Raw genomic sequence first — 24,433 nt, forward strand, 5'->3', positions numbered from 1 at the left:
GACTCACCCTCTGTTCTCTGGTCAAGGTCCCTCATCAACTGAAAGTTTCGTTGCAGTTCAAATGGCAAATTTTCTATACCTGAGGGGAAGCACTTAGTAAGATCTCCTGGCTAAATGCTTATATCTGGAGGCAAATTGATTGGAATAGTACATATGGAGCTTACTATATTGCACACAGTCTCCCACAATCATTATGGGGAATTTCATTTCCTACTAAGCTACATAATATCTGTCAGACTAAAACATATAATAAAAAATAAAAATGAAGAAAAGGAAAGAAAAGGATTTCTGACTGCTAGGGCTTATGGAGCCGGTCTGCATCATTGGTTAGTGGCAGAGCATATGCTCACAGGAAACTAATTATACTTCTGACTCTTCAGTAAATAAGTGCTGTGCTGGTACTGACTCGGTGTGTAACAACCATATGAGCTTCAGTGCATGTCCCTCACACTCACAGGAAACTAATTATACTTCTGACTCTTCAGTAAATAAGTGCTGTGCTGGTACTGACTCGGTGTGTAACAACCATATGAGCTTCAGTGCATGTCCCTCACACACACAGGAAACTAATTATACTTCTGACTCTTCAGTAAATAAGTGCTGTGCTGGTACTGACTCGGTGTGTCACAACCATATGAGCTTCAGTGCATGTCACACACACACAGGAAACTAATTATACTTCTGACTCTTCAGTAAATAAGTGCTGTGCTGGTACTGACTCGGTGTGTCACAACCATATGAGCTTCAGTGCACGTCACTCACACACACAGGAAACTAATTATACTTCTGACTCTTCAGTAAATAAGTGCTTATCTGTGCTGGTACTGACTCGGTGTGTAACAACCATATGAGCTTCAGTGCACGTCACTCACACAGGAAACTAATTATACTTCTGACTCTTCAGTAAATAAGTGCTGTGCTGGTACTGACTCGATGTGTCACAACCATATGAGCTTCAGTGCATGTCACACACACAGGAAACTAATTATACTTCTGACTCTTCAGTAAATAAGTGCTGTGCTGGTACTGACTCGGTGTGTAACAACCATATGAGCTTCAGTGCATGTCACACACACACACAGGAAACTAATTATACATCTGACTCTTCAGTAAATAAGTGCTGTGCTGGTACTGACTCGGTGTGTCACAACCATATGAGCTTCAGTGCATGTCACACTCACAGGAAACTAATTATACTTCTGACGCTTCAGTAAATAAGTGCTGTGCTGGTACTGACTCGGTGTGTAACAACCATATGAGCTTCAGTGCATGTCACTCACACACAGGAAACTAATTATACTTCTGACTCTTCAGTAAATAAGTGCTGTGCTGGTACTGACTCGGTGTGTCACAACCATATGAGCTTCAGTGCACGTCACTCACACAGGAAACTAATTATACTTCTGACTCTTCAGTAAATAAGTGCTGTGCTGGTACTGACTCGGTGTGTCACAACCATATGAGCTTCAGTGCATGTCACTCACACACAGGAAACTAATTATACTTCTGACTCTTCAGTAAATAAGTGCTGTGCTGGTACTGACTCGGTGTGTCACAACCATATGAGCTTCAGTGCATGTCACACACACACACACAGGAAACTAATTATACTTCTGACTCTTCAGTAAATAAGTGCTGTGCTGGTACTGACTCGGTGTGTCACAACCATATGAGCTTCAGTGCATGTCACACACACAGGAAACTAATTTTACTTCTGACTCTTCAGTAAATAAGTGCTGTGCTGGTACTGACTCGGTGTGTCACAACCATATGAGCTTCAGTGCATGTCACACACACACAGGAAACTAATTATACTTCTGACTCTTCAGTAAATAAGTGCTGTGCTGGTACTGACTCGGTGTGTCACAACCATATGAGCTTCAGTGCATGTCACACACACAGGAAACTAATTTTACTTCTGACTCTTCAGTAAATAAGTGCTGTGCTGGTACTGACTCGGTGTGTCACAACCATATGAGCTTCAGTGCATGTCACACACAGGAAACTAATTATACTTCTGACTCTTCAGTAAATAAGTGCTTATCTGTGCTGGTACTGACTCGGTGTGTCACAACCATATGAGCTTCAGTGCATGTCACACACACAGGAAACTAATTTTACTTCTGACTCTTCAGTAAATAAGTGCTGTGCTGGTACTGACTCGGTGTGTCACAACCATATGAGCTTCAGTGCATGTCACACACAGGAAACTAATTATACTTCTGACTCTTCAGTAAATAAGTGCTGTGCTGGTACTGACTCGGTGTGTCACAACCATATGAGCTTCATTGCATGTCACACACACACAGGAAACTAATACTTCTGACGCTTCAGTAAATAAGTGTGTCCTGGTACTGACTCAGTGTGTCACAACCATATGAGCTTCAGTGCACGTCACTCACACAGCAAAATAATTATACTTCTGACTCTTCAGTAAATAAGTGCTGTGCTGGTACTGACTCGGTGTGTCACAACCATATGAGCTTCAGTGCATGTCACAGACAGGAAACGAATTATACTTCTGACTCTTCAGTAAATAAGTGCTGTGCTGGTACTGACTCGGTGTGTCACAACCATATGAGCTTCAGTGCATGTCACTCACACACACAGGAAACTAATACTTCTGACTCTTCAGTAAATAAGTGCTGTGCTGGTACTGACTCGGTGTGTCACAACCATATGAGCTTCAGTGCATGTCACACACACACAGGAAACTAATTATACTTCTGACGCTTCAGTAAATAAGTGCTGTGCTGGTACTGACTCGGTGTGTCACAACCATATGAGCTTCAGTGCATGTCACACACACACAGGAAACTAATTATACTTCTGACGCTTCAGTAAATAAGTGCTGTGCTGGTACTGACTCGGTGTGTCACAACCATATGAGCTTCAGTGCACGTCACACACACAGGAAACTAATTATACTTCTGACTCTTCAGTAAATAAGTGCTGTGCTGGTACTGACTCGGTGTGTCACAACCATATGAGCTACAGTGCATGTCACACACACACAGGAAACTAATTATACTTCTGACTCTTCAGTAAATAAGTGCTGTGCTGGTACTGACTCGGTGTGTCACAACCATATGAGCTTCAGTGCACGTCACTCACACAGCAAAATAATTATACTTCTGACTCTTCAGTAAATAAGTGCTGTGCTGGTACTGACTCGGTGTGTCACAACCATATGAGCTTCAGTGCATGTCACACACACACACAGGAAACTAATTATACTTCTGACTCTTCAGTAAATAAGTGCTGTGCTGGTACTGACTCGGTGTGTCACAACCATATGAGCTTCAGTGCACGTCACTCACACAGGAAACTAATTATACTTCTGACTCTACAGTAAATAAGTGCTGTGCTGGTACTGACTCGGTGTGTCACAACCATATGAGCTTCAGTGCATGTCACACACAGGAAACTAATTATACTTCTGACTCTTCAGTAAATAAGTGCTGTGCTGGTACTGACTCGGTGTGTCACAACCATATGAGCTTCAGTGCATGTCACTCACACACAGGAAACTAATTATACTTCTGACTCTACAGTAAATAAGTGCTGTGCTGGTACTGACTCGGTGTGTCACAACCATATGAGCTTCAGTGTATGTCACACACAGGAAACTAATTATACTTCTGACTCTTCAGTAAATAAGTGCTGTGCTGGTACTGACTCGGTGTGTCACAACCATATGAGCTTCAGTGCACGTCACACACACACAGGAAACTAATTATACTTCTGACTTCAGTAAATAAGTGCTGTGCTGGTACTGACTCGGTGTGTCACAACCATATGAGCTTCAGTGCATGTCACACACAGGAAACTAATTATACTTCTGACTCTTCAGTAAATAAGTGCTTATCTGTGCTGGTACTGACTCGGTGTGTAACAACCATATGAGCTTCAGTGCACGTCACTCACACAGGAAACTAATTATACTTCTGACTCTTCAGTAAATAAGTGCTGTGCTGGTACTGACTCGGTGTGTCACAACCATATGAGCTTCAGTGCACGTCACACACACACAGGAAACTAATTATACTTCTGACGCTTCAGTAAATAAGTGTGTGCTGGTACTGACTCGGTGTGTAACAACCATATGAGCTTCAGTGCACGTCACTCACACACACAGGAAACTAATTATACTTCTGACTCTACAGTAAATAAGTGCTGTGCTGGTACTGACTCGATGTGTCACAACCATATGAGCTTCAGTGCACGTCACTCACACAGGAAACTAATTATACTTCTGACTCTACAGTAAATAAGTGCTGTGCTGGTACTGACTCGATGTGTCACAACCATATGAGCTTCAGTGCACGTCACTCACACAGGAAACTAATTATACTTCTGACTCTACAGTAAATAAGTGCTGTGCTGGTACTGACTCAGTGTGTCACAAGCATATGAGCTTCAGTGCACGTCACACACACACACAGGAAGAGGAGAGAACTGACAGTCTGACACATACACACACAGTAAGAGAAGAGAGACTGACACATATACACACACAGTAAGAGGAGAGAGACTGACACACATATACACACACAGTAAGAGAAGAGAGACTGACACACATATACACACACAGTAAGAGAAGAGAGACTGACACACATATACACACACAGTAAGAGAAGAGAGACTGACACACAAATACACACACAGTAAGAGAAGAGAGACTGACACACATATACACACACAGTAAGAGAAGAGAGACTGACACACATATACACACACAGTAAGAGAAGAGAGACTGACACACATATACACACACGGTAAGAGAAGAGAGACTGACACACATATACACACACGGTAAGAGAAGAGAGACTGACACACATATACACACACAGTAAGAGAAGAGAGACTGACACACATATACACACACAGTAAGAGAAGAGAGACTGACACACATATACACACACAGTAAGAGAAGAGAGACTGACACACATATACACACACAGTAAGAGAAGAGAGACTGACACACATACACACACACAGTAAGAGAAGAGAGACTGACACACACACACACACAGTAAGAGAAGAGAGACTGACACACATATACACACACGGTAAGAGAAGAGAGACTGACACACATACACACACACAGTAAGAGAAGAGAGACTGACACACATATACACACACAGTAAGAGAAGAGAGACTGACACACATATACACACACAGTAAGAGAAGAGAGACTGACACATATACACACACAGTAAGAGAAGAGAGACTGACACACATATACACACACAGTAAGAGAAGAGAGACTGACACACATACACACACAGTAAGAGAAGAGAGACTGACACACATATACACAGTAAGAGAAGAGAGACTGACACACATATACACACACAGTAAGAGAAGAGAGACTGACACACATATACACACACAGTAAGAGAAGAGAGACTGACACATACACACACAGTAAGAGAAGAGAGACTGACACACATATACACACACAGTAAGAGGAGACTGACACACATATACACACACACAGTAAGAGAAGAGAGACTGACACACATATACACACACAGTAAGAGAAGAGAGACTGACACACATATACACACACAGTACTGGTACTGACTCGGTGTGTCACAACCATATGAGCTTCAGTGCATGTCACACACACACAGGAAACTAATTATACTTCTGACTCTTCAGTAAATAAGTGCTTATCTGTGCTGGTACTGACTCGGTGTGTCACAACCATATGAGCTTCAGTGCATGTCACACACACAGGAAACTAATTTTACTTCTGACTCTTCAGTAAATAAGTGCTGTGCTGGTACTGACTCGGTGTGTCACAACCATATGAGCTTCAGTGCATGTCACACACAGGAAACTAATTATACTTCTGACTCTTCAGTAAATAAGTGCTGTGCTGGTACTGACTCGGTGTGTCACAACCATATGAGCTTCAGTGCATGTCACTCACACAGGAAACTAATTATACTTCTGACTCTACAGTAAATAAGTGCTGTGCTGGTACTGACTCGGTGTGTCACAACCATATGAGCTTCATTGCATGTCACACACACACAGGAAACTAATACTTCTGACGCTTCAGTAAATAAGTGTGTCCTGGTACTGACTCAGTGTGTCACAACCATATGAGCTTCAGTGCACGTCACTCACACAGCAAAATAATTATACTTCTGACTCTTCAGTAAATAAGTGCTGTGCTGGTACTGACTCGGTGTGTCACAACCATATGAGCTTCAGTGCATGTCACACACAGGAAACTAATTATACTTCTGACTCTTCAGTAAATAAGTGCTGTGCTGGTACTGACTCGGTGTGTCACAACCATATGAGCTTCAGTGCATGTCACACACACACAGGAAACTAATTATACTTCTGACGCTTCAGTAAATAAGTGCTGTGCTGGTACTGACTCGGTGTGTCACAACCATATGAGCTTCAGTGCACGTCACACACACAGGAAACTAATTATACTTCTGACTCTTCAGTAAATAAGTGCTGTGCTGGTACTGACTCGGTGTGTCACAACCATATGAGCTTCAGTGCATGTCACACACACACAGGAAACTAATTATACTTCTGACTCTTCAGTAAATAAGTGCTGTGCTGGTACTGACTCGGTGTGTCACAACCATATGAGCTTCAGTGCACGTCACTCACACAGCAAAATAATTATACTTCTGACTCTTCAGTAAATAAGTGCTGTGCTGGTACTGACTCGGTGTGTCACAACCATATGAGCTTCAGTGCATGTCACACACACACAGGAAACTAATTATACTTCTGACTCTTCAGTAAATAAGTGCTGTGCTGGTACTGACTCGGTGTGTCACAACCATATGAGCTTCAGTGCATGTCACTCACACACACAGGAAACTAATACTTCTGACTCTTCAGTAAATAAGTGCTGTGCTGGTACTGACTCGGTGTGTCACAACCATATGAGCTTCAGTGCATGTCACACACACACAGGAAACTAATTATACTTCTGACTCTTCAGTAAATAAGAGTGTGCTGGTACTGACTCGGTGTGTCACAACCATATGAGCTTCAGTGCACATCACTCACACAGGAAACTAATTATACTTCTGACTCTACAGTAAATAAGTGCTGTGCTGGTACTGACTCTGTGTGTCACAACCATATGAGCTTCAGTGCATGTCACACACAGGAAACTAATTATACTTCTGACTCTTCAGTAAATAAGTGCTGTGCTGGTACTGACTCGGTGTGTCACAACCATATGAGCTTCAGTGCATGTCACTCACACACAGGAAACTAATTATACTTCTGACTCTACAGTAAATAAGTGCTGTGCTGGTACTGACTCGGTGTGTCACAACCATATGAGCTTCAGTGCATGTCACACACAGGAAACTAATTATACTTCTGACTCTTCAGTAAATAAGTGCTGTGCTGGTACTGACTCGGTGTGTCACAACCATATGAGCTTCAGTGCACGTCACACACACACAGGAAACTAATTATACTTCTGACTTCAGTAAATAAGTGCTGTGCTGGTACTGACTCGGTGTGTCACAACCATATGAGCTTCAGTGCATGTCACACACAGGAAACTAATTATACTTCTGACTCTTCAGTAAATAAGTGCTGTGCTGGTACTGACTCGGTGTGTAACAACCATATGAGCTTCAGTGCACGTCACTCACACAGGAAACTAATTATACTTCTGACTCTTCAGTAAATAAGTGCTGTGCTGGTACTGACTCGGTGTGTCACAACCATATGAGCTTCAGTGCATGTCACACACAGGAAACTAATTATACTTCTGACTCTACAGTAAATAAGTGCTGTGCTGGTACTGACTCGGTGTGTCACAACCATATGAGCTTCAGTGCACGTCACTCACACAGGAAACTAATTATACTTCTGACGCTTCAGTAAATAAGTGCTGTGCTGGTACTGACTCGGTGTGTCACAACCATATGAGCTTCAGTGCACGTCACACACACACAGGAAACTAATTATACTTCTGACGCTTCAGTAAATAAGTGCTGTGCTGGTACTGACTCGGTGTGTCACAACCATATGAGCTTCAGTGCACGTCACACACACACAGGAAACTAATTATACTTCTGACGCTTCAGTAAATAAGTGTGTGCTGGTACTGACTCGGTGTGTCACAACCATATGAGCTTCAGTGCACGTCACTCACACACACAGGAAACTAATTATACTTCTGACGCTTCAGTAAATAAGTGTGTGCTGGTACTGACTCGGTGTGTAACAACCATATGAGCTTCAGTGCACGTCACTCACACACACAGGAAACTAATTATACTTCTGACTCTACAGTAAATAAGTGCTGTGCTGGTACTGACTCGATGTGTCACAACCATATGAGCTTCAGTGCACGTCACTCACACAGGAAACTAATTATACTTCTGACTCTACAGTAAATAAGTGCTGTGCTGGTACTGACTCGATGTGTCACAACCATATGAGCTTCAGTGCACGTCACTCACACAGGAAACTAATTATACTTCTGACTCTACAGTAAATAAGTGCTGTGCTGGTACTGACTCAGTGTGTCACAAGCATATGAGCTTCAGTGCACGTCACACACACACACAGGAAGAGGAGAGAACTGACAGTCTGACACATACACACACAGTAAGAGAAGAGAGACTGACACATATACACACACAGTAAGAGAAGAGAGACTGACACACATATACACACACAGTAAGAGAAGAGAGACTGACACACATATACACACACAGTAAGAGAAGAGAGACTGACACACATATACACACACAGTAAGAGAAGAGAGACTGACACACATATACACACACAGTAAGAGAAGAGAGACTGACACACACACACACACAGTAAGAGAAGAGAGACTGACACACATACACACACGGTAAGAGAAGAGAGACTGACACACATATACACACACGGTAAGAGAAGAGAGACTGACACACATATACACACACAGTAAGAGAAGAGAGACTGACACACATATACACACACAGTAAGAGAAGAGAGACTGACACACATATACACACACAGTAAGAGAAGAGAGACTGACACACATATACACACACAGTAAGAGAAGAGAGACTGACACACATACACACACAGTAAGAGAAGAGAGACTGACACACATATACACAGTAAGAGAAGAGAGACTGACACACATATACACACACAGTAAGAGAAGAGAGACTGACACACATACACACACACAGTAAGAGGAGACTGACACACATATACACACACACAGTAAGAGAAGAGAGACTGACACACATATACACACACAGTAAGAGAAGAGAGACTGACACACATATACACACACAGTAAGAGAAGAGAGACTGACACACATATACACACACAGTAAGAGAAGAGAGACGGACACACATATACACACACAGTACTGGTACAGTGCTGGTACTGACTCGGTGTGTCACAACCATATGAGCTTCAGTGCATGTCACACACACACAGGAAACTAATACTTCTGACGCTTCAGTAAATAAGTGTGTGCTGGTACTGACTCGGTGTGTCACAACCATATGAGCTTCAGTGCATGTCACAGACAGGAAACGAATTATACTTCTGACTCTTCAGTAAATAAGTGCTGTGCTGGTACTGACTCGGTGTGTCACAACCATATGAGCTTCAGTGCACGTCACTCACACAGGAAACTAATTATACTTCTGACTCTTCAGTAAATAAGTGCTGTGCTGGTACTGACTCGGTGTGTCACAACCATATGAGCTTCAGTGCACGTCACTCACACAGGAAACTAATTATACTTCTGACTCTTCAGTAAATAAGTGCTGTGCTGGTACTGACTCGGTGTGTCACAACCATATGAGCTTCAGTGCACGTCACTCACACAGGAAACTAATTATACTTCTGACTCTTCAGTAAATAAGTGCTGTGCTGGTACTGACTCGGTGTGTCACAACCATATGAGCTTCAGTGCATGTCACACACACACACAGGAAACTAATACTTCTGACTCTTCAGTAAATAAGTGCTGTGCTGGTACTGACTCGGTGTGTCACAACCATATGAGCTTCAGTGCACGTCACTCACACAGGAAACTAATTATACTTCTGACTCTTCAGTATATAAGTGCTGTGCTGGTACTGACTCGGTGTGTCACAACCATATGAGCTTCAGTGCATGTCACTCACACACACAGGAAACTAATACTTCTGACTCTTCAGTAAATAAGTGCTGTGCTGGTACTGACTCGGTGTGTCACAACCATATGAGCTTCAGTGCATGTCACTCACACACACAGGAAACTAATACTTCTGACTCTTCAGTAAATAAGTGCTGTGCTGGTACTGACTCGGTGTGTCACAACCATATGAGCTTCAGTGCATGTCACTCACACACAGGAAACTAATTATACTTCTGACTCTTCAGTAAATAAGTGCTGTGCTGGTACTGACTCGGTGTGTCACAACCATATGAGCTTCAGTGCACGTCACACACACAGGAAACTAATTATACTTCTGACTCTTCAGTAAATAAGTGCTGTGCTGGTACTGACTCGGTGTGTCACAACCATATGAGCTTCAGTGCATGTCACACACACACAGGAAACTAATTATACTTCTGACTCTTCAGTAAATAAGTGCTGTGCTGGTACTGACTCGGTGTGTCACAACCATATGAGCTTCAGTGCACGTCACTCACACACAAAGGAAACTAATTATACTTCTGACTCTACAGTAAATAAGTGCTGTGCTGGTACTGACTCGGTGTGTCACAACCATATGAGCTTCAGTGCATGTCACTCACACACACAGGAAACTAATTATACTTCTGACTCTTCAGTAAATAAGTGCTGTGCTGGTACTGACTCGGTGTGTCACAACCATATGAGCTTCAGTGCATGTCACACACAGGAAACTAATTATACTTCTGACTCTTCAGTAAATAAGTGCTGTGCTGGTACTGACTCGGTGTGTCACAACCATATGAGCTTCAGTGCATGTCACTCACACACACAGGAAACTAATTATACTTCTGACTCTTCAGTAAATAAGTGCTGTGCTGGTACTGACTCGGTGTGTCACAACCATATGAGCTTCAGTGCACGTCACTCACACAGGAAACTAATTATACTTCTGACTCTACAGTAAATAAGTGCTGTGCTGGTACTGACTCGGTGTGTCACAACCATATGAGCTTCAGTGCATGTCACACACAGGAAACTAATTATACTTCTGACTCTTCAGTAAATAAGTGCTGTGCTGGTACTGACTCGGTGTGTCACAACCATATGAGCTTCAGTGCATGTCACTCACACACAGGAAACTAATTATACTTCTGACTCTACAGTAAATAAGTGCTGTGCTGGTACTGACTCGGTGTGTCACAACCATATGAGCTTCAGTGCACGTCACACACACACAGGAAACTAATTATACTTCTGACTCTTCAGTAAATAAGTGCTGTGCTGGTACTGACTCGGTGTGTCACAACCATATGAGCTTCAGTGCACGTCACACACACACAGGAAACTAATTATACTTCTGACTTAAGTAAATAAGTGCTGTGCTGGTACTGACTCGGTGTGTCACAACCATATGAGCTTCAGTGCATGTCACACACAGGAAACTAATTATACTTCTGACTCTTCAGTAAATAAGTGCTTATCTGTGCTGGTACTGACTCGGTGTGTAACAACCATATGAGCTTCAGTGCACGTCACTCACACAGGAAACTAATTATACTTCTGACTCTTCAGTAAATAAGTGCTGTGCTGGTACTGACTCGGTGTGTCACAACCATATGAGCTTCAGTGCACGTCACACACACACAGGAAACTAATTATACTTCTGACGCTTCAGTAAATAAGTGCTGTGCTGGTACTGACTCGGTGTGTAACAACCATATGAGCTTCAGTGCACGTCACTCACACACACAGGAAACTAATTATACTTCTGACTCTACAGTAAATAAGTGCTGTGCTGGTACTGACTCGATGTGTCACAACCATATGAGCTTCAGTGCACGTCACTCACACAGGAAACTAATTATACTTCTGACTCTACAGTAAATAAGTGCTGTGCTGGTACTGACTCGATGTGTCACAACCATATGAGCTTCAGTGCACGTCACTCACACAGGAAACTAATTATACTTCTGACTCTACAGTAAATAAGTGCTGTGCTGGTACTGACTCAGTGTGTCACAAGCATATGAGCTTCAGTGCACGTCACACACACACACAGGAAGAGGAGAGAACTGACAGTCTGACACATACACACACAGTAAGAGAAGAGAGACTGACACATATACACACACAGTAAGAGGAGAGAGACTGACACACATATACACACACAGTAAGAGAAGAGAGACTGACACACATATACACACACAGTAAGAGAAGAGAGACTGACACACATATACACACAGTAAGAGAAGAGAGACTGACACACATATACACACACACAGTAAGAGAAGAGAGACTGACACACATATACACACACAGTAAGAGAAGAGAGACTGACACACATATACACACACAGTAAGAGGAGAGAGACTGACACACATATACACACACGGTAAGAGAAGAGAGACTGACACACATATACACACACAGTAAGAGAAGAGAGACTGACACACATATACACACACAGTAAGAGAAGAGAGACTGACACACATATACACACACGGTAAGAGAAGAGAGACTGACACACATATACACACACAGTAAGAGAAGAGAGACTGACACACATATACACACACAGTAAGAGAAGAGAGACTGACACACATATACACACACAGTAAGAGAAGAGAGACTGACACACATATACACACACAGTAAGAGAAGAGAGACTGACACACATATACACACACAGTAAGAGAAGAGAGACTGACACACACACACACACAGTAAGAGAAGAGAGACTGACACACATATACACACACGGTAAGAGAAGAGAGACTGACACACATATACACACACAGTAAGAGAAGAGAGACTGACACACATATACACACACAGTAAGAGAAGAGAGACTGACACACATATACACACACAGTAAGAGAAGAGAGACTGACACATATACACACACAGTAAGAGAAGAGAGACTGACACACATATACACACACAGTAAGAGAAGAGAGACTGACACACATACACACACAGTAAGAGAAGAGAGACTGACACACATATACACAGTAAGAGAAGAGAGACTGACACACATATACACACACAGTAAGAGAAGAGAGACTGACACACATATACACACACAGTAAGAGAAGAGAGACTGACACATACACACACAGTAAGAGAAGAGAGACTGACACACATACACACACACAGTAAGAGGAGACTGACACACATATACACACACACAGTAAGAGAAGAGAGACTGACACACATATACACACACAGTAAGAGAAGAGAGACTGACACACATATACACACACAGTACTGGTACTGACTCGGTGTGTCACAACCATATGAGCTTCAGTGCATGTCACACACACACAGGAAACTAATTATACTTCTGACTCTTCAGTAAATAAGTGCTTATCTGTGCTGGTACTGACTCGGTGTGTCACAACCATATGAGCTTCAGTGCATGTCACACACACAGGAAACTAATTTTACTTCTGACTCTTCAGTAAATAAGTGCTGTGCTGGTACTGACTCGGTGTGTCACAACCATATGAGCTTCAGTGCATGTCACACACAGGAAACTAATTATACTTCTGACTCTTCAGTAAATAAGTGCTGTGCTGGTACTGACTCGGTGTGTCACAACCATATGAGCTTCATTGCATGTCACACACACACAGGAAACTAATACTTCTGACGCTTCAGTAAATAAGTGTGTCCTGGTACTGACTCAGTGTGTCACAACCATATGAGCTTCAGTGCACGTCACTCACACAGCAAAATAATTATACTTCTGACTCTTCAGTAAATAAGTGCTGTGCTGGTACTGACTCGGTGTGTCACAACCATATGAGCTTCAGTGCATGTCACAGACAGGAAACGAATTATACTTCTGACTCTTCAGTAAATAAGTGCTGTGCTGGTACTGACTCGGTGTGTCACAACCATATGAGCTTCAGTGCATGTCACACACACACAGGAAACTAATTATACTTCTGACGCTTCAGTAAATAAGTGCTGTGCTGGTACTGACTCGGTGTGTCACAACCATATGAGCTTCAGTGCACGTCACACACACAGGAAACTAATTATACTTCTGACTCTTCAGTAAATAAGTGCTGTGCTGGTACTGACTCGGTGTGTCACAACCATATGAGCTTCAGTGCATGTCACACACACACAGGAAACTAATTATACTTCTGACTCTTCAGTAAATAAGTGCTGTGCTGGTACTGACTCGGTGTGTCACAACCATATGAGCTTCAGTGCACGTCACTCACACAGCAAAATAATTATACTTCTGACTCTTCAGTAAATAAGTGCTGTGCTGGTACTGACTCGGTGTGTCACAACCATCTGAGCTTCAGTGCATGTCACACACACACAGGAAACTAATTATACTTCTGACTCTTCAGTAAATAAGTGCTGTGCTGGTACTGACTCGGTGTGTCACAACCATATGAGCTTCAGTGCATGTCACTCACACACACAGGAAACTAATACTTCTGACTCTTCAGTAAATAAGTGCTGTGCTGGTACTGACTCGGTGTGTCACAACCATATGAGCTTCAGTGCATGTCACACACACACAGGAAACTAATTATACTTCTGACTCTTCAGTAAATAAGAGTGTGCTGGTACTGACTCGGTGTGTCACAACCATATGAGCTTCAGTGCACGTCACTCACACAGGAAACTAATTATACTTCTGACTCTACAGTAAATAAGTGCTGTGCTGGTACTGACTCGGTGTGTCACAACCATATGAGCTTCAGTGCATGTCACACACAGGAAACTAATTATACTTCTGACTCTTCAGTAAATAAGTGCTGTGCTGGTACTGACTCGGTGTGTCACAACCATATGAGCTTCAGTGCATGTCACTCACACACAGGAAACTAATTATACTTCTGACTCTACAGTAAATAAGTGCTGTGCTGGTACTGACTCGGTGTGTCACAACCATATGAGCTTCAGTGCATGTCACACACAGGAAACTAATTATACTTCTGACTCTTCAGTAAATAAGTGCTGTGCTGGTACTGACTCGGTGTGTCACAACCATATGAGCTTCAGTGCACGTCACACACACACAGGAAACTAATTATACTTCTGACTTCAGTAAATAAGTGCTGTGCTGGTACTGACTCGGTGTGTCACAACCATATGAGCTTCAGTGCATGTCACACACAGGAAACTAATTATACTTCTGACTCTTCAGTAAATAAGTGCTGTGCTGGTACTGACTCGGTGTGTAACAACCATATGAGCTTCAGTGCACGTCACTCACACAGGAAACTAATTATACTTCTGACTCTTCAGTAAATAAGTGCTGTGCTGGTACTGACTCGGTGTGTCACAACCATATGAGCTTCAGTGCACGTCACTCACACAGGAAACTAATTATACTTCTGACGCTTCAGTAAATAAGTGCTGTGCTGGTACTGACTCGGTGTGTCACAACCATATGAGCTTCAGTGCACGTCACACACACACAGGAAACTAATTATACTTCTGACGCTTCAGTAAATAAGTGTGTGCTGGTACTGACTAGGTGTGTCACAACCATATGAGCTTCAGTGCACGTCACTCACACACACAGGAAACTAATTATACTTCTGACGCTTCAGTAAATAAGTGTGTGCTGGTACTGACTCGGTGTGTAACAACCATATGAGCTTCAGTGCACGTCACTCACACACACACACAGGAAACTAATTATACTTCTGACTCTACAGTAAATAAGTGCTGTGCTGGTACTGACTCGATGTGTCACAACCATATGAGCTTCAGTGCACGTCACTCACACAGGAAACTAATTATACTTCTGACTCTACAGTAAATAAGTGCTGTGCTGGTACTGACTCAGTGTGTCACAAGCATATGAGCTTCAGTGCACGTCACACACACACACAGGAAGAGGAGAGAACTGACAGTCTGACACATACACACACAGTAAGAGAAGAGAGACTGACACATATACACACACAGTAAGAGAAGAGAGACTGACACACATATACACACACAGTAAGAGAAGAGAGACTGACACACACATATACACACACGGTAAGAGAAGAGAGACTGACACACATATACACACACAGTAAGAGGAGAGAGACTGACACACATATACACACACAGTAAGAGAAGAGAGACTGACACACATATACACACACAGTAAGAGAAGAGAGACTGACACACATATACACACACAGTAAGAGGAGAGAGACTGACACACACATACACACACAGTAAGAGAAGAGAGACTGACACACATATACACACACAGTAAGAGGAGAGAGACTGACACACATATACACACACAGTAAGAGAAGAGAGACTGACACACATACACACACACAGTAAGAGAAGAGAGACTGACACACATATACACACACAGTAAGAGAAGAGAGACTGACACACACACACACACAGTAAGAGAAGAGAGACTGACACACATATACACACACGGTAAGAGAAGAGAGACTGACACACATATACACACACGGTAAGAGAAGAGAGACTGACACACATATACACACACAGTAAGAGAAGAGAGACTGACACACATATACACACACAGTAAGAGAAGAGAGACTGACACACATATACACACACAGTAAGAGAAGAGAGACTGACACACATATACACACACAGTAAGAGAAGAGAGACTGACACACATATACACACACAGTAAGAGAAGAGAGACTGACACACATACACACACAGTAAGAGAAGAGAGACTGACACACATATACACAGTAAGAGAAGAGAGACTGACACACATATACACACACAGTAAGAGAAGAGAGACTGACACACATACACACACACAGTAAGAGGAGACTGACACACATATACACACACACAGTAAGAGAAGAGAGACTGACACACATATACACACACAGTAAGAGAAGAGAGACTGACACACATATACACACACAGTAAGAGAAGAGAGACTGACACACATATACACACACAGTAAGAGAAGAGAGACGGACACACATATACACACACAGTACTGGTACAGTGCTGGTACTGACTCGGTGTGTCACAACCATATGAGCTTCAGTGCATGTCACACACACACAGGAAACTAATACTTCTGACGCTTCAGTAAATAAGTGTGTGCTGGTACTGACTCGGTGTGTCACAACCATATGAGCTTCAGTGTACGTCACTCACACAGGAAACTAATTATACTTCTGACTCTTCAGTAAATAAGTGCTGTGCTGGTACTGACTCGGTGTGTCACAACCATATGAGCTTCAGTGCACGTCACTCACACAGGAAACTAATTATACTTCTGACTCTTCAGTAAATAAGTGCTGTGCTGGTACTGACTCGGTGTGTCACAACCATATGAGCTTCAGTGCATGTCACAGACAGGAAACGAATTATACTTCTGACTCTTCAGTAAATAAGTGCTGTGCTGGTACTGACTCGGTGTGTCACAACCATATGAGCTTCAGTGTACGTCACTCACACAGGAAACTAATTATACTTCTGACTCTTCAGTAAATAAGTGCTGTGCTGGTACTGACTCGGTGTGTCACAACCATATGAGCTTCAGTGCACGTCACTCACACAGGAAACTAATTATACTTCTGACTCTTCAGTAAATAAGTGCTGTGCTGGTACTGACTCGGTGTGTCACAACCATATGAGCTTCAGTGCACGTCACTCACACAGGAAACTAATTATACTTCTGACTCTTCAGTAAATAAGTGCTGTGCTGGTACTGACTCGGTGTGTCACAACCATATGAGCTTCAGTGCATGTCACACACACACACAGGAAACTAATACTTCTGACTCTTCAGTAAATAAGTGCTGTGCTGGTACTGACTCGGTGTGTCACAACCATATGAGCTTCAGTGCATGTCACACACAGGAAACTAATTATACTTCTGACTCTTCAGTAAATAAGTGCTGTGCTGGTACTGACTCGGTGTGTAACAACCATATGAGCTTCAGTGCACGTCACTCACACAGGAAACTAATTATACTTCTGACTCTTCAGTAAATAAGTGCTGTGCTGGTACTGACTCGGTGTGTCACAACCATATGAGCTTCAGTGCACGTCACTCACACAGGAAACTAATTATACTTCTGACTCTTCAGTAAATAAGTGCTTATCTGTGCTGGTACTGACTCGGTGTGTCACAGCCATATGAGCTTCAGTGCATGTCACACACACACAGGAAACTAATTATACATCTGACTCTTCAGTAAATAAGTGCTTATCTGTGCTGGTACTGACTCGGTGTGTCACAACCATATGAGCTTCAGTGCATGTCACACACACACAGGAAACTAATTATACATCTGACTCTTCAGTAAATAAGTGCTGTGCTGGTACTGACTCGGTGTGTCACAACCATATGAGCTTCAGTGCACGTCACACACACACAGGAAACTAATTATACTTCTGACGCTTCAGTAAATAAGTGTGTGCTGGTACTGACTCGGTGTGTCACAACCATATGAGCTTCAGTGCACGTCACTCACACACACAGGAAACTAATTATACTTCTGACGCTTCAGTAAATAAGTGTGTGCTGGTACTGACTCGGTGTGTAACAACCATATGAGCTTCAGTGCACGTCACTCACACACACACACAGGAAACTAATTATACTTCTGACTCTACAGTAAATAAGTGCTGTGCTGGTACTGACTCGATGTGTCACAACCATATGAGCTTCAGTGCACGTCACTCACACAGGAAACTAATTATACTTCTGACTCTACAGTAAATAAGTGCTGTGCTGGTACTGACTCGATGTGTCACAACCATATGAGCTTCAGTGCACGTCACTCACACAGGAAACTAATTATACTTCTGACTCTACAGTAAATAAGTGCTGTGCTGGTACTGACTCAGTGTGTCACAAGCATATGAGCTTCAGTGCACGTCACACACACACACAGGAAGAGGAGAGAACTGACAGTCTGACACATACACACACAGTAAGAGAAGAGAGACTGACACATATACACACACAGTAAGAGAAGAGAGACTGACACACATATACACACACAGTAAGAGAAGAGAGACTGACACACATATACACACACGGTAAGAGAAGAGAGACTGACACACATATACACACACAGTAAGAGGAGAGAGACTGACACACACATACACACACAGTAAGAGAAGAGAGACTGACACACATATACACACACAGTAAGAGGAGAGAGACTGACACACATATACACACACAGTAAGAGAAGAGAGACTGACACACATACACACACACAGTAAGAGAAGAGAGACTGACACACATATACACACACAGTAAGAGAAGAGAGACTGACACACACACACACACAGTAAGAGAAGAGAGACTGACACACATATACACACACGGTAAGAGAAGAGAGACTGACACACATATACACACACGGTAAGAGAAGAGAGACTGACACACATATACACACACAGTAAGAGAAGAGAGACTGACACACATATACACACACAGTAAGAGAAGAGAGACTGACACACATATACACACACAGTAAGAGAAGAGAGACTGACACACATATACACACACAGTAAGAGAAGAGAGACTGACACACATATACACACACAGTAAGAGAAGAGAGACTGACACACATACACACACAGTAAGAGAAGAGAGACTGACACACATATACACAGTAAGAGAAGAGAGACTGACACACATATACACAGTAAGAGAAGAGAGACTGACACACATACACACACACAGTAAGAGGAGACTGACACACATATACACACACACAGTAAGAGAAGAGAGACTGACACACATATACACACACAGTAAGAGAAGAGAGACTGACACACATATACACACACAGTAAGAGAAGAGAGACTGACACACATATACACACACAGTAAGAGAAGAGAGACGGACACACATATACACACACAGTACTGGTACAGTGCTGGTACTGACTCGGTGTGTCACAACCATATGAGCTTCAGTGCATGTCACACACACACAGGAAACTAATACTTCTGACGCTTCAGTAAATAAGTGTGTGCTGGTACTGACTCGGTGTGTCACAACCATATGAGCTTCAGTGCATGTCACAGACAGGAAACGAATTATACTTCTGACTCTTCAGTAAATAAGTGCTGTGCTGGTACTGACTCGGTGTGTCACAACCATATGAGCTTCAGTGTACGTCACTCACACAGGAAACTAATTATACTTCTGACTCTTCAGTAAATAAGTGCTGTGCTGGTACTGACTCGGTGTGTCACAACCATATGAGCTTCAGTGCACGTCACTCACACAGGAAACTAATTATACTTCTGACTCTTCAGTAAATAAGTGCTGTGCTGGTACTGACTCGGTGTGTCACAACCATATGAGCTTCAGTGCACGTCACTCACACAGGAAACTAATTATACTTCTGACTCTTCAGTAAATAAGTGCTGTGCTGGTACTGACTCGGTGTGTCACAACCATATGAGCTTCAGTGCATGTCACACACACACACAGGAAACTAATACTTCTGACTCTTCAGTAAATAAGTGCTGTGCTGGTACTGACTCGGTGTGTCACAACCATATGAGCTTCAGTGCACGTCACTCACACAGGAAACTAATTATACTTCTGACTCTTCAGTATATAAGTGCTGTGCTGGTACTGACTCGGTGTGTCACAACCATATGAGCTTCAGTGCATGTCACTCACACACACAGGAAACTAATACTTCTGACTCTTCAGTAAATAAGTGCTGTGCTGGTACTGACTCGGTGTGTCACAACCATATGAGCTTCAGTGCATGTCACTCACACACACAGGAAACTAATACTTCTGACTCTTCAGTAAATAAGTGCTGTGCTGGTACTGACTCGGTGTGTCACAACCATATGAGCTTCAGTGCATGTCACTCACACACAGGAAACTAATTATACTTCTGACTCTTCAGTAAATAAGTGCTGTGCTGGTACTGACTCGGTGTGTCACAACCATATGAGCTTCAGTGCACGTCACACACACAGGAAACTAATTATACTTCTGACTCTTCAGTAAATAAGTGCTGTGCTGGTACTGACTCGGTGTGTCACAACCATATGAGCTTCAGTGCATGTCACACACACACAGGAAACTAATTATACTTCTGACTCTTCAGTAAATAAGTGCTGTGCTGGTACTGACTCGGTGTGTCACAACCATATGAGCTTCAGTGCACGTCACTCACACACACAGGAAACTAATTATACTTCTGACTCTACAGTAAATAAGTGCTGTGCTGGTACTGACTCGGTGTGTAACAACCATATGAGCTTCAGTGCACGTCACACACACACAGGAAACTAATTATACTTCTGACTCTTCAGTAAATAAGTGCTGTGCTGGTACTGACTCGGTGTGTCACAACCATATGAGCTTCAGTGCACGTCACTCACACAGGAAACTAATTATACTTCTGACGCTTCAGTAAATAAGTGCTTATCTGTGCTGGTACTGACTCGGTGTGTCACAACCATATGAGCTTCAGTGCATGTCACACACACACAGGAAACTAATTATACTTCTGACTCTACAGTAAATAAGTGCTGTGCTGGTACTGACTCGGTGTGTCACAACCATATGAGCTTCAGTGCATGTCACTCACACACACAGGAAACTAATTATACTTCTGACTCTTCAGTAAATAAGTGCTGTGCTGGTACTGACTCGGTGTGTCACAACCATATGAGCTTCAGTGCATGTCACACACAGGAAACTAATTATACTTCTGACTCTTCAGTAAATAAGTGCTGTGCTGGTACTGACTCGGTGTGTCACAACCATATGAGCTTCAGTGCATGTCACTCACACACACAGGAAACTAATTATACTTCTGACTCTTCAGTAAATAAGTGCTGTGCTGGTACTGACTCGGTGTGTCACAACCATATGAGCTTCAGTGCACGTCACTCACACAGGAAACTAATTATACTTCTGACGCTTCAGTAAATAAGTGCTGTGCTGGTACTGACTCGGTGTGTCACAACCATATGAGCTTCAGTGCACGTCACACTCACACACAGGAAACTAATTATACTTCTGACTCTTCAGTAAATAAGTGCTTATCTGTGCTGGTACTGACTCGGTGTGTAACAACCATATGAGCTTCAGTGCATGTCACACACACACACAGGAAACTAATTATACTTCTGACTCTTCAGTAAATAAGTGCTGTGCTGGTACTGACTCGGTGTGTCACAACCATATGAGCTTCAGTGCATGTCACACACACACAGGAAACTAATTATACTTCTGACGCTTCAGTAAATAAGTGCTTATCTGTGCTGGTACTGACTCGGTGTGTCACAACCATATGAGCTTCAGTGCATGTCACACACAGGAAACTAATTATACTTCTGACTCTTCAGTAAATAAGTGCTGTGCTGGTACTGACTCGGTGTGTCACAACCATATGAGCTTCAGTGCATGTCACACACACACAGGAAACTAATTATACTTCTGACTCTACAGTAAATAAGTGCTGTGCTGGTACTGACTCGGTGTGTCACAACCATATGAGCTTCAGTGCACGTCACACACACACAGGAAACTAATTATACTTCTGACTCTTCAGTAAATAAGTGCTTATCTGTGCTGGTACTGACTCGGTGTGTAACAACCATATGAGCTTCAGTGCACGTCACTCACACAGGAAACTAATTATACTTCTGACTCTACAGTAAATAAGTGCTTATCTGTGCTGGTACTGACTCGGTGTGTAACAACCATATGAGCTTCAGTGCACGTCACTCACACAGGAAACTAATTATACTTCTGACTCTTCAGTAAATAAGTGCTTATCTGTGCTGGTACTGACTCGGTGTGTCACAACCATATGAGCTTCAGTGCATGTCACACACAGGAAACTAATTATACTTCTGACTCTTCAGTAAATAAGTGCTGTGCTGGTACTGACTCGGTGTGTCACAACCATATGAGCTTCAGTGCACGTCACACACACACAGGAAACTAATTATACTTCTGACTTCAGTAAATAAGTGCTGTGCTGGTACTGACTCGGTGTGTCACAACCATATGAGCTTCAGTGCATGTCACACACACACAGGAAACTAATTATACTTCTGACTCTTCAGTAAATAAGTGCTGTGCTGGTACTGACTCGGTGTGTCACAACCATATGAGCTTCAGTGCACGTCACACACACAGGAAACTAATTATACTTCTGACTTCAGTAAATAAGTGCTGTGCTGGTACTGACTCGGTGTGTCACAACCATATGAGCTTCAGTGCATGTCACACACAGGAAACTAATTATACTTCTGACTCTTCAGTAAATAAGTGCTTATCTGTGCTGGTACTGACTCGGTGTGTCACAACCATATGAGCTTCAGTGCACGTCACTCACACAGGAAACTAATTATACTTCTGACTCTTCAGTAAATAAGTGCTTATCTGTGCTGGTACTGACTCGGTGTGTCACAACCATATGAGCTTCAGTGCACGTCACTCACACAGCAAAATAATTATACTTCTGACTCTTCAGTAAATAAGTGCTGTGCTGGTACTGACTCGGTGTGTCACAACCATATGAGCTTCAGTGCACGTCACACTCACACACAGGAAACTAATTATACTTCTGACTCTTCAGTAAATAAGTGCTTATCTGTGCTGGTACTGACTCAGTGTGTAACAACCATATGAGCTTCAGTGCATGTCACACACACAGGAAACTAATTATACTTCTGACTCTTCAGTAAATAAGTGCTGTGCTGGTACTGACTCGGTGTGTCACAACCATATGAGCTTCAGTGCATGTCACACACACACAGGAAACTAATTATACTTCTGACGCTTCAGTAAATAAGTGCTTATCTGTGCTGGTACTGACTCGGTGTGTAACAACCATATGAGCTTCAGTGCACGTCACTCACACAGGAAACTAATTATACTTCTGACTCTTCAGTAAATAAGTGCTGTGCTGGTACTGACTCGATGTGTCACAACCATATGAGCTTCAGTGCATGTCACACACAGGAAACTAATTATACTTCTGACTCTTCAGTAAATAAGTGCTTATCTGTGCTGGTACTGACTCGGTGTGTCACAACCATATGAGCTTCAGTGCACGTCACTCACACAGGAAACTAATTATACTTCTGACTCTACAGTAAATAAGTGCTGTGCTGGTACTGACTCAGTGTGTCACAAGCATATGAGCTTCAGTGCACGTCACACACACACACAGGAAGAGGAGAGAACTGACACACATATACACACACGGTAAGAGAAGAGAGACTGACACACATATACACACACAGTAAGAGGAGAGAGACTGACACACACATACCACA

General features: G+C 42.7%; 1 protein-coding gene across 1 annotated transcript in view; it reads right to left on the minus strand.

Moving 5' to 3' along the window:
• The window catches only part of ING4 (inhibitor of growth family member 4), an 86,854-nt gene that overhangs the window by 60,466 nt on the left and 1,955 nt on the right, over window positions 1-24,433 (minus strand). The window contains exon 2 of the mRNA XM_053693065.1: window positions 8-79. Within this exon, the coding sequence (XP_053549040.1) occupies window positions 8-79 (72 nt within the window). The remainder of the gene's footprint in view (window positions 1-7; window positions 80-24,433) is intronic.

This window comes from Bombina bombina, chromosome 9 (assembly GCF_027579735.1).
Source record: "Bombina bombina isolate aBomBom1 chromosome 9, aBomBom1.pri, whole genome shotgun sequence".
In the NCBI taxonomy this organism is placed as follows: Eukaryota; Metazoa; Chordata; class Amphibia; order Anura; family Bombinatoridae; genus Bombina; species Bombina bombina.